The sequence below is a fragment of the Lynx canadensis genome, chromosome E1 (genome assembly GCF_007474595.2).
Source record: "Lynx canadensis isolate LIC74 chromosome E1, mLynCan4.pri.v2, whole genome shotgun sequence".
Classification (NCBI taxonomy): Eukaryota; Metazoa; Chordata; class Mammalia; order Carnivora; family Felidae; genus Lynx; species Lynx canadensis.
Window position 1 is genome coordinate 55,478,888 of NC_044316.2, and position 18,028 is coordinate 55,496,915.

Genomic DNA, 18,028 nt, shown 5'->3' on the forward strand with positions numbered 1-18,028 from the left:
TTCTCAACTTGTTCCACATCGGTTGAGCAGCATCTGTAAAGCTGCAAAAACGCACAGCTCTCGGCAGGGGACCCTGGCCAGGGTGAGGCTGGCACCACCCAGTGTTAGTGTGTACTCCTTGGACCCTGGGAGACCTTAAAATCTTTGCGAAACAATTTCCTACTCTTCCCAATCACCTACAAGATCCCAGGAAGCACGAAAGATTTACAACGTCTTAGGGCCTCACCTTGGCAGAGCGCAATACTTCCCTCTGAGGTCAGGAGCCTCACTGGTGACACTTGATGGCCCACCTGCAATCCTAGCTCTGGAACTACTCGGTGAGGCCCCAAACCATTTAACAAAGACACCGGTTCAACGACCTGGACTCGTTTTCTCCTGCCGTCTCACAAATTGCCACAGACATAGACACCGAAAACGACACGAGTTTAGAGTTGGTTATCTCACTGTTTCCATGGGTCATGAGTCTGGACATGTTTTATCTGTGTTCTCCATCAGGGCCCTCAGCCTGCAATCTAGGCCAAGCTGCGGCCTTATCTCAGGCTCAGCATCGTTGCCAGAACTCAGCTCCTCGTGCCCGGCTGTAGCTCTTTGCTCCTAGAGGCCACTCTCGATCCCAGCCAGTCGGCCCCCTCCACAGGGGCCAGACTCGGGTTTCACTTGCTTGAGAGGGTTCACCTGATTAGGTAAGGGCCACCCAATCCTTCCTGAGATTAACTCAAAGTCAGTGTATTAGCAGCCTAATTATGGGAGAGGTACCAAATCATATCCACAGGTTCTGCCCACACCCGAGGGGATTATACAGGTGTGCGCAGCAGAGGGCAGGAGTCTTGGCAACCATTTTAGGGTTCTGCCTGTCACCTAGAGAGGCCTACTGGAGTTAAAATCAATCACTACAAACAACAACAAACAAAAGAGGAAGAGAGGGAGGGAGGAAAGGAAAGGAAAGGAAAGGAAAGGAAAGGAAAGGAAAGGAAAGGAAAGGAAAGGAAAGGAGGAAGGGAGGAAAGGGAAGGAAGGAAGGAAGGAAGGAAGGAAGGAAGGAAGGAAGGAAGGAAGGAAGGAAGGAAGGAAGGAAAGGGAGGGAGGGAGGGAGGGAGGGGAAAGAAAACTGACTGCATGCAAAGATTTTGAAGGCAAATCTTAAAAGACACCCAATGTCTTAATGTATTGCTCGTGTCAGAAAACCATTCCAGAACCAATTGCTGTGGACTTTGTGTCCGTCCAGGTTGCTGCCTGACATTCGGAAACAATATCGGAAAAGTTCAGCTAAACCTACAAGACTTAGACAATCATTCATGAACTGCCCTCAAGAGGAAGAAGGGGACTGTATTAACCTGTTCCTGATGGCTGCCATTACAAACTGCCCCACAACTTAGTGGCTTCAGAGAGCACAGATTTCTTATCGTACATGTCGGAAGGGCAGAATTCCAAAGCTAGTTTCACTGGGCTGGAGTCAAGGTGACTGGCAGGTGCTGACTGTGTAGGCTCTCGCCTTCTCCAGCTTCTTAGACTTGCTGGCATTCCTTGGCTTGTGCCTGCATGGCTCCAATCTCTGCTTCTGTGGCCACATTTCCTTCCCCTCCTCGGGAGTAGAATCTTCTGCCTCCCTCTCATCAGGACCTTTGTGATCACACCACTGGGCCCACCCAGATGATCCAGAATAAGCCCCCATCTCAAAATCCTTAACTGCTTCACATCCACCAGGTCCCTTTTGCCATGTAAATCAATCCTATTCAGCTTGCCACAGTGCCTAAAACTAAAGCTACAGTTTGCAATCCTGGAAAAATGGATATATTGGTTATGGTGGGGGGATGGAATGGGGTTTTCGAAAAGTTGGTCGTTTTGGTTTTGGGGGCGCCTGGGTGGCTCAGTTGGTTGGGCGACTAACTTCGGCTCAGGTCATGATCTCGCGGTTTGTGAGTTCGAGCCCCGCGTCGGGCTCTGTGCTGACAGCTCAGAGCCTGGAGCCTGCTTCAGATTCTGTGCCTCCCCCTCTCTCTCTGCCCCTCCCCTGCTCTCACGCTCTGTGTCAATAATAAATAAACGTTAAAAAAATCATTAAAAAAAAAGAGAAAAGTTGCTCGTTTTTGTTACTGGCATCAGATGAGACCCACATCATAGCTGAGGATCACGGGAATTGAAAATAACAGGTGCCAGGCCTGACCTCCTAACATGAACCGTACTTCAGACTCATCTCCTAGATTTCTAAACAACAAACTGTAACTACTCACCCCCCCTCCAGCTGGGAAAATCTGGAAAACAGCCATCTGTTGCTCTGTCCCTTACACCCTGCGCCAAGTCCAAGGATCTTGGAGGCAGAGATGCCAGGTGCTCTATGTTAAGACCACTTATCAACTCTCACCTTCCAAGATAGTCAATACCATAGGACTTTCCTACCAAAGTGTATCTCGTGCCGGCTCTCCTCACTTCAGCAAGCCTAAGGTGGTGTCGTTTACGATGGACCATCAATTTACGTACCGGTAGAAAAAGGAAAATGCTGCCAATCAATTACAAAATACCATCAACTCAAAGACACAACCTGATTTCAGAGACGCTAAAATGTGAAGGCGGGGGAATGTACATCTTGGAATCAATGGGTCTATTTTGAGTCAAAATACATTTCTTTTAAGCCCCTCCTTCCCTGTTAGCCTGTTAGGTTGTGATCTGAACGAGGAGGATGTAAGATGAACTCGTCTCTACAAAGGATTCATCTAGCGCTCCCTCCTGGACTGGGGCTTTCAGTCCTTTCTGCCTTAAATGAGATCTGCACCCCCAATCCACAGAACCTACCTACTATGTCCATGACGCCGAGACATTACGACATTTTAATTTGTTTCCCCGGGGATGTGCCATTTTGCCCAGGTAGATGAGAGCAGGGTCAGTCTTGTGAAGCCCTTCCTCACGATTGCTCCACTGTTCTTTGGGTCCTGAAGCAGAAGATATCTAAATGCTGATCACAACTTCACAGTTGTACTGGAATACAAGTTTTAATTTTTGCTTTCTACTCTGTTTAGAGGCCACAACGCTTTGAAGAGAAAATGCCCTTTATCTCGGACATGCTATTTCTGCAAGAGAATGTCTGTGCTCAAGGTCCGTGGGCCTGGTAAAATGGTTGCTGAAAAATTCTTCCATTGTTAAATGCCCGTCACAAAGGGATCTAGCTGGAAATTCAGATTCAACGCTGTGATGACAGGAAAGTGAGGAAGCTTTTTCCTCCCTTAACGAAAGTTTTGATTGGTGGGCTAGGGTAGGCTCTTCTCGGTTCTGACCCCTAGTAGTAGGACAGGAGGAGGGAAGAAGGAGAAGCAGCAGAAGCAACATCATCATTCTTGGGTATATGTGAGAATTAAGGCCACCCACCCAATCAAAGGAGGGAGGCAGAGACTCCGAGCACAGTGAGGCGAGGGGTTGATCACCAAACGTTAATCAACGTCCTTGCAAGAGTGGGCATCTGACCCACGGGCACACTCTGGGCAGTTACAGCAGACAATTTACCTCCTAGCACGCAAGTCCCTCCCCTGGTTCCTCATTGGCTGAGTGCTACAGAGGTAAGTCCCTCCCCTGATTCCTCACTGGCTGAGTACTACGGAGGTTACAGCCTTACCCGGAAGTCGCCTATGCCCATGCCCATGTAAGGCAAAAAGAGTCTGACTGGAACAAATGTACATTCTTTGAGGTGACGCAGAGACTTCAGTTTTTTGGCACATGCTCATTGCAAAGCCCACAAAAATAAGGCCTCGAATCAGAGACGGGAAGGGGGAGGGTGGGGAGAACCAGGAAGTGATGTGTCTAAAGGTTTGGGACTCCATTAGGGGGGGGGGGGGGAGGGTTCATACATGTTCCAATAGATTGTAAACCTACTGTTAGCACAGCTTTTATCTGGTATTTCTGAAAAACGAATCATCTCCCTTACTTCTTACGGTATACAAAGTTGTAAAGAACACCCTGTTGCCCATCAGAATACGCCTTTGGCTGGCACTGGGCTGTGTCCCCAAGTACATTCAACTCCTGGGACGGGCACCTTCCTCCTCAGTTCTGAGCTCCCATAACTGTAGCTGCTATGTGTGTGCTTGCAGCCTTCCTCCTCCAGATCAAAACACAACTCCTTTCCCATGTCTGGCGTTCCAGATATGATATTGACTCCTCTGTGCTGATCACCCTGTACTCACCGTCCCAGTGTGTGTCCTGACCCCCTACTTAGGATACAGGCAGTTGCTGTGCCTCAGCATCGCCTCAGAGCTACCGCCCCTTGGCCAAAACACATAGTTGACCTTAACGATGCTGAGTTTTGGGGTGCCTGGGTAGCTCAGTCAGTTAAGCGTCCAACTCTTGATTTTGGCTCAGGTCATGATCTCGCAGCTCATGGGTTTAAGCCCTGCATCGGACTCTGCGCTGATAGCATGGAGGCTGCTTGGGATTCTTTCTCCCTCTCTGCTTGCTCTCTCTTTAAAAAAACTTAAAAAAAAAAACGCTGATTTTTGAAATCCTAATTTCATAAAGGGTCCCACCAACAGTGCAAGAAAGATGGGGCTCTGGCATGTCTGTCGTGTTTTCTCAGCCTGACACAGGGACGCTCTCCACGCATTCATTTTGGTCTGTGCGGCAGGTGGACTCATTACCAGAACTTGTTCTCAAAGATGTTTTCATGTTTATAATTTATCCTCATTTGTTCCTGGGGTTGTTCACGATTACAAGCAACTGTCAAAACACACACACTTTCTTACCTCCATAGAAGCGAAAATGTCTAAAGGAGCTTATATTGTGCTTAGTTATAGGTCTGGCAGGTGTCTCCTATGGCACCTTGAAAAAATGCATAGTTCACTTAAAACAGGATACTGGTACGTGCACAAAACCTTTGGCTTAAAACACACACACACACACACACACACACACACACACACACACAGCAAAAGCAGAGGCAACCTTTTTCTAGGCCATTCCTTTCGTTTGCAGGGTCCTCTTCCAACTCCTCTGAAGATGCACCCCCATTCAAAAAGCACCCACGTAATAGTGAACGTGCCCCAGATGGCCACTTGGTGGCGCCAAAAGGTCCATTGTCTCCCTGGTTTGTGTGAATAGTGGGGTGGGGAGAGAGGGTGGTCCTTTCTGAGTAATCCAGAGGCACAAAGCCGGGAGAAGGGGAATATCTGGACCAAAAGGGCAACTGATCCTCGTCCTTGAGGGCCATTTGAGAATACCCATTTTATTCAGGCGGAGACAGGGTGGGGATCTAAAAACAATTTGGTTACCCTGTGCACCGCCTTAGGACGGACAGATGATTGCATGCACCCGTGTGTCAAAGTCATCAGCACAGGGCCCCCTAAAGACGTTTTATTTCCAAGGTTGGTCATCTTTGTCCACTAAGAGTGAAGGGACTCAGGCATCTCAGAACAGACTGTAAAGGAACTTTGAAAAGCTACAAAAGCAAATCAAAACTATACTCAGGTACCATTTTCCATCCAACTGGGGAAAAAACGGGTACTGGAAGACAGGGCTGGTGGGAACTCGAGAAACAAGTTCTCTCCCACATTGTTGGTGGGGGGTTAAATTGGAAGCATTTCCGCGGAGAACTGTTTGGCAAAAATTAGCCAAATCACAAACCCACATTCCATTTCTGGGAATCTGCCTTGAGGGTATGTTTGCATGTGTGAAGGTCACATTGGAGCGTGGTTTGTTACAAGATAGGAAAAAAACCACATAAAACACCCATAATAGGAAACATGAAATTATGAACATCCACGTAATGGAATATTGTGCAGTAGTAAAAAGGGAGAGAGGTTCAGGGGAGCCCCACCCGAGACCACGGCCCAGGTCCCCCCCCCCCCCATTTGTTCACCGCTTGTGAGGCCCTCCAGCCATCAGTAATTGCTTGCTCTAGCTCCTCCCAGGTGACCATGGTGACTTCTTCTCCAACAGGCATCAAACTCAGCTTCCGGCCCACTAGATCCTGACGGTAACCGACAACAAGAAGACAGACAGACAGACACACACACACCCCTAGTTTAGTCCCTGAAAGCTTCAGGAACAGAACTGAGCTAACAGAACCCTAGCCCTAGCCCTGAGGACAAGTCACTGTCCTTCATGTGACCAGTGAGTCTTGGGCAGCCAGATTCCTGTCCCGTGACGGCTCCTTGTGGGACACCCGGACAGGGATGGGAAGGATTTCCCCTCAATCCAGGGGCAGTGCCCAGAGGGCAGAGGGCATCATCGAACCCCAGAGGGACACAGACCTCTGGGGTGGGAGTCTAGACATCTTCCCCAGCTGCCTCCTTGAGGGCCCTTTGTGACAGAGCTTGCCCATATTACCAGGAATTTGTCCCGTTCTCTGATTATCTTCTCTAGTTCATCCATCCGTTGGAAGGCTTTCTGGAAGAAGAGTTCAGAGACTGAGGATCAAAACAGCTCCTCTTGTGCCCCCCCACCCCACCCCACGCACAAGGAGAAGAAGAAAGGAGGTGTGCTGATCTAGGAGGGGAGGAGGGTAGAGGTAGGGCTGGTTAAGTCAAGGCTCTTCTTTTCCTTTCCAGCCAACTAGAGGAAGGGAAGTGGGGGGGGGGGCACTGGAGGAGGGACTGGGGGACAGCGGGTCAAGAGCAAATGCTAGCAGAGGAATGGAGCCTTGGGTCCTGGGATTCATTTCATCCTACCCACCAAGGAAACATCCCAGCCCTGCTGACTGAGGCTGATTAAGCCTCTCAAGGACAAAAATTATCAGGCACTTCCAGGGTGTCTGAACGTCTGTGTGGTTGAAAGAGAAAAGCACCCCATAAGAGCCAAGACAAATTGCTAAAACTTAAGTTGCTCCATATGACTTCTGCAAACCTCCAGAATGTAGGAATCTCAAGGTAAAACAAGCCTTTAGTCTAAAAGCAAAAACAAAAAACAAAACACCCTACCCCCCCCCACCCCCCCAACACTACATTTCAAAAAGAAAAGCTTCCCAGAGTGAAAATGAGTCCCGCTGGGCGCTCAAGGCCTGGGACCCGAGGTAGAATGTGGTCACTGGCTCCCACCGTCTTCTTTGAGCTGTTCTGCGCCAACCCCCCCAGCCTCGGCGGGAGAGGGGGAGGGGGGTGCTTCTTCCTAATTGCCCCTCCTCCTCCTTCCAGCTCCGAGCCCCTGGGTGGCCTCCTGAGGGCCTAAAATAAGAGCACTGCCTCGTGCTTCCGGTCCCTACAGTGCGTCTGAAAGTTCCACTTCCTTCTCCAAGGAAACCGAGACCCAAGTTCAGGAGCCGATGCCCGCGGCTGCTGTGTGACCACGGCGCTCTCTCCATCTCAGGCCCTCCTCTAGGACGGAGATTGGGCTTTCAACACCCACCATCTTACTTTATTCTTGTTTAAAGGAAATTGGCTCAAAGAATATTCTGAGAAGTTGTCCGCCCCCCCCCCCCCCCCCCCCCCATGCCCCACACTGGGCCCGCTCAGGATCCCTAGGTGTCTGAGGACTGGTGGTGGAGCGGCGAGGAAAAGCGCCGCGTGGGAAGGGGCGACTCATCCGCGAGGTGGGGCTCCCCACCTCCCTCACCAGGGGACCTCACCTCGGAATGCTCCTGCGCCTTTTCCTTGGCTTCTTTCAAGGCTTTCACGTCTTCTGCGACATCGTGCAGCAGCACCGTGGCCTGCAAGGTCGAGAAGGGCCGCTCGGTGGTCTGGCGCCCCCACCGCGCCCGCGCCTCCCTGCTGGGGACCCCTCCGCTTGGGGAGAGGCCTGTTGGCCACCCGCGCTCACCTTGGTGACGCTGGCCCGCTCGCCGTCCTGCTCGCCGTCCTTCCCGATTTTCATCGACCCTCCTCGAGCCCTGTCCGGCAGCAGCACGGCCATCTCCTCCTGCAGCCAGTCCTGGGAGTCCACGGGCAGCCGGCCCACGGGATAAGTAAGGTGCTGCACGTGGCTCATGATGCCCTGCACCTGGCTTGTGACGGTCTTGAGCTGCTTGCTGAGGTCCTTCACCCGGCTCTCCAGCGCCGGCGGCCTGGCCGAGCTGCCGCGCGGCTTCTCTTTGGGCACAGCCAGCTGCGGGGCGCTGAGCACGGTCCGCGGGAGCTCCGAGGAGCGACTCGACTCGGGCGACGGCGACTGGAAGTTGATGCGCATCTCCTGCAGGTTGAGGCTCCGGAGCATGGCCACGATGAGCGTGTGCAGGGCCGTGAAATTGACGGCGCCCACCTCCGGGGTGCCGATGGCCAGGTCGGCCAGCTCCCGGAGGGAGACCGTGGCGGTCGCCGTCGCGGGCGGCATCGTGCGCCTTCTCAGCGGGGGTCCGCGCCCGCCGCGTCCCCCTCACTGCCCGCCGCGCCCCTGGCGCTCTCCGGAGCACGAGTCACCCACCGTCTGCAGCGCTCGGAAGACGGAGAGGAAGGGCCAGGCCGCCAGGCTTCCCACTCTTTGCTCCCAGGGCCGGGCGCCTGCCTCCCCGGCGGGGTCCGGACGCCACCTGCCCTCCGCAGTCCGGTCTCCCCTCTCCCGTCTCCCAGCTCCCCGAGCTCGAGCCCTGGGCCGCCCTCCCCTCGCGCAGGGTCGCGGCCGGTGGACGTTTGGAACGGGAGGGACCGCCCCGTTCGCTGTCCGGTTGTGCAGGCACGCCGCGCGCGGAGGGTTCTGCCAATGAACAGGCCCCGCCGAGCGCCTTACGGGACCTCCCCGTACACGAAGCCACCCGCAAACTCACAAGGGGAGCCCGTTCTAGTGGGGTCCGGGGAAGCCTTGGCCATATCCCCAACACACCACTAACTGTTATCGGTGAATGCTCCTAAAGGGGCTTCGGGGCTGGGCCAAGGCATCGCTATCGGGAGCACAGCATTTGGGGGAGGGGGAGGCCTCCTAAGGCTCACCTAGATTCGAGCCGTCCCTTAACCGCCCCATTCGTTCACTCAGCCACTGGGAACAAAGATTTAAGGGACACCATGTGTGTCCTTAGCTTGTTCCATTATTCAGGGCAGTGGCACATGTCTTAGGGGTGCAGTCCTGAGACCTTGGCCTCTTGGAGACAGTTCCCATCTCACTGTGCTTCAGCAGAAAGGAGGGGAACTTGGGAGAGACCACTCACTACCCAGGCAGCTCTGACCAGCCACCACATGGCAGGCCTTTACTGTGCCACCCTGGCCTAGTTCATCTCAAAAACGACTCATCTGGTCAAACGCCAGCATTTCAGCTCATTACGAGGCAGGATTAGACAGGACTAGAGGAATTTGGTGCTCTTGGCAACTGGGGCTCGACTTCCCCATACCAAAGTCTTCCAGAAAACAGAAAAATTCAATGTTTAGTATATTCAGGAAGGGAAGACCTGTGTATCTGTACTATTGGAACTACTTTTCAAATCCAGATTTTTAGTCTGAGCTGGTAAAATTTAATTGAAATCCTTCATGCCCCCCCCCCCCCCAGCCCAAGTGTTCCCTGGGAGAGAGGTGAAACATCAGCCTATAACCTGCAGGAAGGTTAACACCCAAACATTCTTGTTCATCGTCATAGTCCTAGCACCTGACACCCCGTAGGCCTTCACACGGTTGCTGATACTGTCAAAAGAACAAAATTCTTGGGGCGCCTGGGTGGCTCAGTTGGTTAAGCAACTGACTTCTGCTCAGGATGTGGTCTCACAGCTCATGGGTTCGAGCCCCACATCAGGCTCTGTGCTGACAGCTCAGAGCCTGGAGCCTGCTTCGAATTCTGTTTCCCTCTCTCTCTGCCCCTCCCCACTTATACTCTGTCTCTCTCAAAAGTAAACATTAAAAAATTTGGGGACGCCTGGGTGGCTCAGTTGGTTAAGCGTCCAACTTTGGCTCAGGTCGTGATCTCCTGGTTCGTGAGTTGGAGCCCCGCATTGGGCTCTGCGCTGACACACAGCTCAGAGCCTGGAGCCTGCTTCAGATTCTGTGTCTCCCCCTCTCTGCCCCTCCCCCACTCATGCTCTCTCTCTCAAAAATAAACATTAAAAAAAATAATAAAAAAAAACAAATTCTTTGTGTACACTTGAGGCCAGATCACAAAGTTCAAGCCTTGCGATAGAGCATCCGCTGTCCTGGAGGGAGTAGAACGTGGGCTTCTCAATTCTAAGTTGGGTGATTTCCAGAAGGATGTTACCCCTTGCTCCTGCTACTACTACATTAGCTCTGGCCAGAGCGTCAGCTCCCCGGGTCCTCATGGTTTCATTTCAGATCCCTGAGACTTGGCATCATGCCAGTCACATATCAGGACCCACTAAATGGCAGTGGAAAGGGCGTATATGAATATATTCTAATTCTAATCTGAGGAAATATATTCTACTGAATGCTTCTGCTAAATAAGTACATATAAACACAGGAAAATGAACATTCACTGGACATATAAATGGAATTTTGGAATTGAAAAGGACCTCCCTTAGCTGTTGGATCCAAACCTCCCTTTTTCCAACTGATGACAGAGGCCCAGAAAGGACTAGTCATCTGCCCGACATTATGAATAAGAACTGGTTTCCTGAGTAATAGTCTACGGTTCCTCCTCTACCATTTCACTATCTGATAATTAAGTTCTTGCTCAAAATTCCCCTACGTGGGACTCTCAACAGAAGGCGACATGTGTGCTGGAAAGAGCTAATGTGCTCAAAGTCTTGACTGTGGTTAGGGAAGCTTTCAAGTCATTAGGAAGAGGGATAAAAATGTCAGGGAAACGTCCCTGCAGGGAAATACAATTGTACAACGAAGCAAATTATCTTACTGTCTCATAGGAACAGAACCAACAAGCAATTCCAGCTCGCTGCCCAAAAGACACTGCCCCTTCCTGCTACATTCAGTCCTGCCCTGGATTAGACGGAAGGTTTAAAAGGTCTACCTGACATGTGTGCTATAACTAGAATTGTAATTTTATTATTTTTTTAAATGTTTATTTTGAGAGAGAGAGAGAGAGAGAGAGAGAGAATGCACGCACAGGGGAAGGACAGAGAGAGAGAGAGAATCCCAAGCAGACTCTGTGTTGTCAGCGCAGAGCCCAACGCGGAGCTCGATCTCACAAACCAGGAGATCATGACCTGAGCCAAAATCGAGTCGGACGCTTAACCGCCTGAGCCACCCAGGCGCCCTGTGGCCAGGTAAGTTTAAATGCTGCGTAGAAAGGTCCAATGCAGCCCTAGGTAATGCAATACATGTGTCACCTATCACCCATGAAAAAGCATGGCGAGTTCTTTTTTTTTTTTTTTTAACTTAGATTTTTAAATCTACTATTCCGACAAGGATTGGATTCTGTTGCTTAGGAAAGGGATGGAACCTGCAGGCGGAGACTCACGTCTAGGGCTCGAGACCAGCCGTGGACCTGGAACGCCTTTTATTTTGTACCCGCTGTCTCCTGCACAGCCTGGACAGAAGTCAGTCACCGTGAAGGCAGGAGAGTGGGCGGCTCTGCGAGGCAGTGAACAGACCAGCAAGAGCACAAATACTTTTATTTGCAGTTGAAGAGCAACGCAGGTATCCAGAGACGGGATGCTACTCTCTAATCGGACCTCCTTGCTAGGGGTCGTGCCACACATGCTTCGTTGTTCAGCGGCCGGAGGCCCAGCAGCCTCTCACAGAAAAAGAGGGTTTTTCTACGAAAGGCTTCTGTGAGGTCGGACGGGGAGAGGACAACTAGAATGGAAGACAGCGCCGGGCGCTCGGCTCCCCTAACCAAGCTCCACACCGACACACGCAGCTCCCCGCGGTGCCGACCGCCAGTTACGGAGTTAAGACCTTACCTGCCTTTAACTCCTTTTCCATTTCGGTAAGATTCGGAGCTGCTTTTCAGGAAAGCGTAACTTGTGTTTAAGGAACAGAATGAGGATGGCAGACGTTAAGGCCATTTATCCATGAGCTCTGTCCTCCCCTTGACCAGCTCAATGCCTCCTACCTCCCGAACTTGGCAAGACAGACTACATGGCTCCAGGCTGTCTGCAGTCCTCCCCTGGAAGGAAACACGGGGATGGAAGTCGACGGCACCGCTTTCCCCACGTTTTCCGCAGGGGCCCCGCAGTTCAGGCGACCGTGGTAGCTAGTCATCCACAGTGATGTTGCGGAAAAGGTAGGCCATGGATTCTCCGTTGTGGATTCTCCGAATCGCTTCAGAAAGGATCAGACTGATATCCACGGTCTTTATCTTGGGACACTGCAGCTTCTGCACCTCGTGAGGGACGGTATTCGTCACCACCACCTAGTCATCGCGGCAACGGGGGAGATAAACACTGTTACTGATGTGCGTGCCCCGACGTGGTCACGCAGAAAAGTTGAGCCAGCCACCTCCCCGAGCTCCAAACTACAAGACCTCATTCCGCTGAGTATAGTTTTTACAAAGCAAACTCAACCGACATTACACAAGAAAAAGGTGACAGAGTCCAGAACAGAAGATTGTCAATGTCACGGTCTGCTTACGCAGGAATGACAGGGCCCGGCGCCTTGCTGAACCTTCCTGTGGTCAGGGAAGAATTCGAGGCTTCGGAGGAATGCCACCAGAGTACCAAATTACACCGCAATACAAACTACATGAAGTACATAAAGCAAAGCTTTATGCCAACAGACACATGTTCCCAACTACACGTCTGGCCCAACAAACGGCCGGCCGGCAAGGCCACTACCTCACAGGCCCTCCAGGGAGCAGCTCGGCAGTATTGATGGAGCCACCTTACTATTCACAGAAAAGAGAGAAGCCAGTTTGGACGCAGGCTCGGTGTGCCAAGAAGCCCCTTAAGAGCAGACGCACCTCGTCAATGGAGGACTCCTCGATCAGGCGGGGGGCCTCTGCAGACAGGATGCCGTGAGTGGCCATGACATAGATCTTGTAAGCGCCTCTCTCTTTCAGGATCTCCGCAGCAGCGACGAAACTTTCCACATCATCGATGATGTCATCCTGAGAAGAGAGCAGACTTAGCAGTAAGGAGCCACCCTCGGTCTCTCTGGACACACGCCTCTCTGCTCTTCTCTGCGCTCGGTTTCAGAGGATCTCCCACTGGAGATCAGAGCTGTCCGCCTGGGCCCCAGACTGAACATCCCGCAGTGGCAACAGAAGCGTGTGGACGGTGCTTCGTGTGGCTGTCAGTACTCAGAGTCACATGTGACACGTACAGCTAGACGTCGGGACTGCCAAGGCGCATTCCTGTGTCCCACTTACTTGTTTTCTTTTTTTTTTTTTTTTTTTTTTTCTTCAAGAAAAAGTGAAATGCCAGAACACAGAAATAAAGTGAGCCATTGTAATCAGGCCCAGCAACGGCATTTGGAGCTGGGAGCAAATCGGTCGTGCTAACGTACAAAGAACAAGGCACTTGTTCTCATTCGTAAAAATGGAAGAGCTCATCTTTAGTTCATCTCGTGGCCCTAAAGCTGAAAAGTTGAGTCCCAGACCCCTGAAGACAAAGGTTATTCATGGGGTTGAATTCTCTTACGGGAGTTCCTGTGTTCTTTTTACATCTGTAGGTTGTAATAATCCCTGTTCAACTAGATAAACATTTCTACTTGTCCTAAGGGAGTGTGGATGAGAAAGGACAGACGAATCCATTTAATAACTCTGTCATCCTCACTAGAAACATACTCCCTGAGTGGACAACCTACTAAGAGGCAGCAGTGTCCTCCCTGCACACGAAGGACGACACATGACCACGACCATACCACTATGATTGCGATGCGCCCGCCAACATCTCCGACTACAGTTATCGGTGGCTTCTCTTTGGCCATCATCACTAGCAAAACAAAACAAATCACAAGTTAGTCACGTGTCACTAAATAAGTATAATCGCAACCTCATTCCCTGGAAGTGGTGGAAAAAACCCATTATTTAAAAAAAAAAAAAAAAAAAAGAGGAAATTCTCCTAAATGAACCTAGGGTCTCTGAAACAGACTGTCTAGAGCAGTGCTGTCCAGTAGAAACAGGTGAGCCATATGTAATTTTATGTAAAATTTTATGTAAAAAGAGGGGTGCCTGGCTGGCTCAGTTGGTGGAGCACAAGACTCAAGGTTGTGGGTTCGATCCCCTTGTTGGGTATAGAGATTACTTAAAATCCTTTTTTTTTAATGTTTGTGTGTGTGTGTGTGTGTGTGTGTGTGTGTGTGTGTGTGTCTGTGAGAGAGAGAGAGAGAGAGAGAGAGAGAGAAAGGGGGTGGGGAGGGGCAGAGAGAGAGGGAGACACTGAATCCAAAGCAGGTTCCAGGCTCTGAGCTGTCAGCACAGAGCCTGACACGGGACTTCAACCCACAGACTGTGAGATCATGACCTGAGCCGAAGGTGGACGCCTAACCGACTGAGCCACCCAGGCACCCTATAGAGATTACTTAAAATCTTCAGGGGCGCCTGGGTGGCTCAGCCAGGTTAAGTGTCTGACTTCGGAGGTCATGATCTCACAGTTCATGGATCCAAGCCCCACATCCAAGTGTCCAACTTCGTGCTGACAATGCAGAGCCTGCTTGGGATTCTCTCTCTTTGCCTCTCCCTGACTTGTGCTTTCTCTTGCTCTCAAAATAAATAAACTTTAAATAAAATCTTTAAAAAATAATAAAATCTTTTTTTTAAGATTACTGTTGACTACGTTTTTTTAAATGTTTATTTTTTAAAATTTGTTCTTTTAAAGTTTATTTATTATTGAGAGAGACAGAGAGCGAGCACAAGCAGGGGAGGGGCAGAGACGGAGGGAGACAGGATCTGAAGCAGGTTCTGCACTGACAGCACAGAGCCCGAGGTGGGGCTCAAACTACTGAGCCGTGAGATCGTGATCTGAGCTGAAATCAAGAGTCAGATGTTCAACCCGCTGAGCCACCCAGGTGCCCCTAAAATAAAATCTTAAAAAAAAAAAAAAAAAGAAAAGTAAAATTAATAGATTTTATTTTACCCAGTATATCCAAGATATTATCATTTCAGTATGTAACAGATATGCAATAAATAAATAAATAAATAAATAAATAAATAAATAAATAAATAAGGGATGTTTTGCTTTTTTTTTATACTAAGTCTTTGATATTTGGTGTGCAGTGTCCATAAATAGCACTGGCCATGTTTCAAGAGCTTAAGAGCTACACGTCACTAACAGCCACTAAGAAGTCTTCAGACAGCACAGGTCTAAGGACAGAGTGAAAGAGCGAGGAAGATCTTATCGACAGGAGAAGCCACGCTGTGATGCCACGCAAGCCAGAAATATCTGACTCTAGCTGAGACTGATACAGAAATGTAAACTCAATCCCACTCTGTAGAAAACGAAACTGGCAAAGGTGCCAGATAAGAGAGCCAGCTTTGCTTCACCGTCTTCCAAAGTGACTTTATTTGGACAATGTAACCTTATTATCAGATTATTATCAGATAACTGGCCTATTGACATCATCAGTTTCCTGAAAATTAGGAACTTGAGGACAATAACCATGACTCCATCATCTCTTCCTGATTTGACTGGTCCTTAAAGGAGAGGCTTCTTATCTCACTGGACAATTTACACGTGGGAAGGCCCATCAGTATACAAACCTAACTATGGGGTAGAAAAGGGAAACAAGGGGCGCCTGGGTGGCTCAGTCGGTTGAGCGGCTGACTTCGGCTCAGGTCATGATCTCGCGGTCCGTGAGTTCGAGCCCCGCGTCGGGCTCTGTGCTGACGGCTCAGAGCCTGGAGCCTGTTTCGGATTCTGTGTCTCCCTCTCTCTCTGACCCTCCCCCATTCATGCTCTGTCTCTCTCTGTCTCAAAAATAAATAAACGTTTAAAAAAAAAAAAAAAAAAAAAAGAAAAGGGAAACAAGAATTCACCCTCAAAAGAAAGTGAGCGAACAAAGAAAAAACAAATTTCAGAAGAACAGGCTAGGTAGTCTACTTTTTAAAGCTTCTCGTTATTCTGAAATATTAAACCAGGAGGGGGAGAGGGACATAAGAATAAAACTCAAGGTAGTCCTATAGGTTAGTAATTATCAGCAAACAGTCCATTTTAATGGATTCCTCTCTACAGGTACGGCGAGCCTCAAAGAACAGGCGTGCCTCTCTACCTACCAGCATCGGCCAAGCCGAAATCCAGCACTATTTTACTGGCCAATTTCAACCAACATTTCCTGATTTCCCATCCCAGAAACAAGGGCAATTTTTTTGAATCCAGGCAGTTAAAAAGGCTCTGCATATACATAGCACCTAAAAGAGGGAGAAAATAAGCCGCCGACATTAGGAAAGGCTTCCCTAAGCTCTGTCTTTAAATTAGACCACGCGAGTAGGTGGTTGTGTTGGCCTACCCACTTCTTAGAGAGATGTGGTCCCTGTTCTTGACCATTTTCCTCTGTGAAAAAAGAATTGCAAGCCAGTGTCCCTCACCCAAGGCCAATAAAAACTCAGCTCGTTTGATGCAGAAAACATGTCACCGTACTCCTGTTTACTTTTCTGTAATTCTGCTTCTCCCAAAAAAACTTCTATCCGTTTGGAATGAAAACCAGGCGTGGCTATAGGATGGAGGCTTAAAAGGCTTTTTTTTCTTTTGAAAAGCAAGCATCCCTCCTGGTAGGCTCATTCCCTGCTCTTAACTGGGTTTGAGATCCGGATAAAACTGAACATATGATATGGTCGCTACCAAAAAACAGAGATTTTAGTATAGAGTCAAGGGAAATGAACAGCACCTCACAAACCCAAATTTCCTAACAGCTTGCCCCAAAAATAAAACACTGAAAATTCAAAATTTTCAGTAAAAATTTTCAGACATTTTCTGTATGTACTGAAGTTTAAGGGTAAAAGATGCTAAAACTACCGTTTAAGATTCTGTTCTCTTGCCTCATTTTCTCCAACAAAACCCAACCTGTTTAAGGATAAGATGAACTGCGGGGTACCTGGGTAGTTCAGTTAAGTCCAACTCTTGATTTAGGCCCAGGTCAGGATCTCACGGTTCGTGGGATCGGACCCCGCGTCGGGCTCTGCGCTGACAGCATGGAGCCTACTTGGGATTCTCTTTCTCTCTGTCCCTCCCTGGCTCATGCTGTCTCTCTCTCTCTCTCTCTCTCTGTCTCTCTCTAAGTAAATAAACATTTTTTTAAAGTATTAAAATTTATTTTATTTTATTTTTTTAATTTTTTTTTTAAATTTTTTTTTCAACGTTTATTTATTTTTGGGACAGCGAGAGACAGAGCATGAACGGGGGAGGGGCAGAGAGAGAGGGAGACACAGAATCGGAAACAGGCTCCAGGCTCCGAGCCATCAGCCCAGAGCCTGACGCGGGGCTCGAACTCACGGACCGCGAGATCGTGACCTGGCTGAAGTCGGACGCTTAACCGACTGCGCCACCCAGGCGCCCCTTAAAATTTTTTTTAAAGAATAAAATGAATTGTGCACCATCACTTGTGGCCAGAAATCACTATTAAAACTGTATCAACTCACTGCAGTGAAAATGTCAATTTATCAAATGACCTCAATACGAAGAAAGTAGGAAATTATCTTTTGCTTTTAAAATTAGCATTTTGCAAGCCACGTTTATAACCAGCCTTAAATTTTACATACTCTTTTACTCTTTCCCCAGAGTCAATTAACCAAAACTTCCTCTCTTGAAATATAGAGCAAGAAAGAACCAAGAGGAATTACTCATTCCTTATGCAGTTTGATCTTGTTCTATTTTTAGTTCAATGGAAGGTCAAACTTTATCAACAGACTGACAGTAAAAAGAGATATAAGAAATAAAGGTCTCCAGTAGAACCAGAACTGAGGTCATTTTCAAGCTCACGACTCCATCCACATGCAAACAAGTCAAAACTTACATTTAATTGAGGCGCATGTCTGTTTTCACTTTAGTGGTGAAAACCACATCTTCACTTGTAAAATTAACAACCCAGGAAAACCAAGCCAGAAAAGGAGACGTTCTCTCCTTTTTGTGATCCAAACTCTTTAATTTTCACCAATGTGGCAAACACAGAGCCGTCTTTCGCAGAACCACTGGCCTACAATCCTTTCAAGTTCATTAGATGCCCTTGCCATCAGGACGGATTCAACTCTACCTCATAAAACAGAAAAATTTATACGACTTCACTTGTTTTTTAAAGTTTATTTTTGAGAGAGAGAGAGAAAGAGAGAAACAGAGTGAGCAGGGGAGGGGCGGAGC

At 49.1% G+C, this 18,028-nt stretch overlaps 2 protein-coding genes across 4 annotated transcripts in view; both read right to left on the reverse strand.

Annotated features, from left to right (window-relative positions):
- Nucleotides 1-7,432: 7,432 nt before the first annotated feature.
- LOC115500330 lies at nt 7,433-8,241 on the reverse strand. Its single transcript, XM_030294626.1, has 2 exons — nt 7,732-8,241; nt 7,433-7,621 (listed from the first exon to the last, which is right to left on the reverse strand). The coding sequence occupies exons 1-2, from the start codon at nt 8,239-8,241 to the stop codon at nt 7,433-7,435; spliced, it is 699 nt and encodes a 232-aa protein (XP_030150486.1).
- A 3,152-nt stretch (nt 8,242-11,393) lies between these two features.
- Nucleotides 11,394-18,028, reverse strand: part of PRPSAP1 (phosphoribosyl pyrophosphate synthetase associated protein 1) — a 28,833-nt gene continuing 22,198 nt past the window's right edge. For all 3 annotated transcript variants that reach the window (XM_030294832.1, XM_030294833.1, XM_030294834.1), the window contains 3 exons: nt 13,602-13,672; nt 12,700-12,846; nt 11,394-12,153 (listed from right to left, as the gene is read on the reverse strand). In XM_030294832.1, coding sequence (XP_030150692.1) covers nt 11,995-12,153; nt 12,700-12,846; nt 13,602-13,672 — 377 coding nt within the window. In that variant the 3' untranslated portion in view covers nt 11,394-11,994. The remainder of the gene's footprint in view (nt 12,154-12,699; nt 12,847-13,601; nt 13,673-18,028) is intronic.

Excerpts from the sequence above, each read along its gene's own strand:
- LOC115500330 (XM_030294626.1), bottom strand. The coding sequence starts at position 8,241 with ATGCCGCCCGCGACGGCGACCGCCACGGTCTCCCTCCGGGAGCTGGCC. Across the intron at positions 7,622-7,731 it reads AGCGGGCCAGCGTCACCAAG|GCCACGGTGCTGCTGCACGA; the intron begins GTGAGCGCGGGT and ends TCGACCTTGCAG.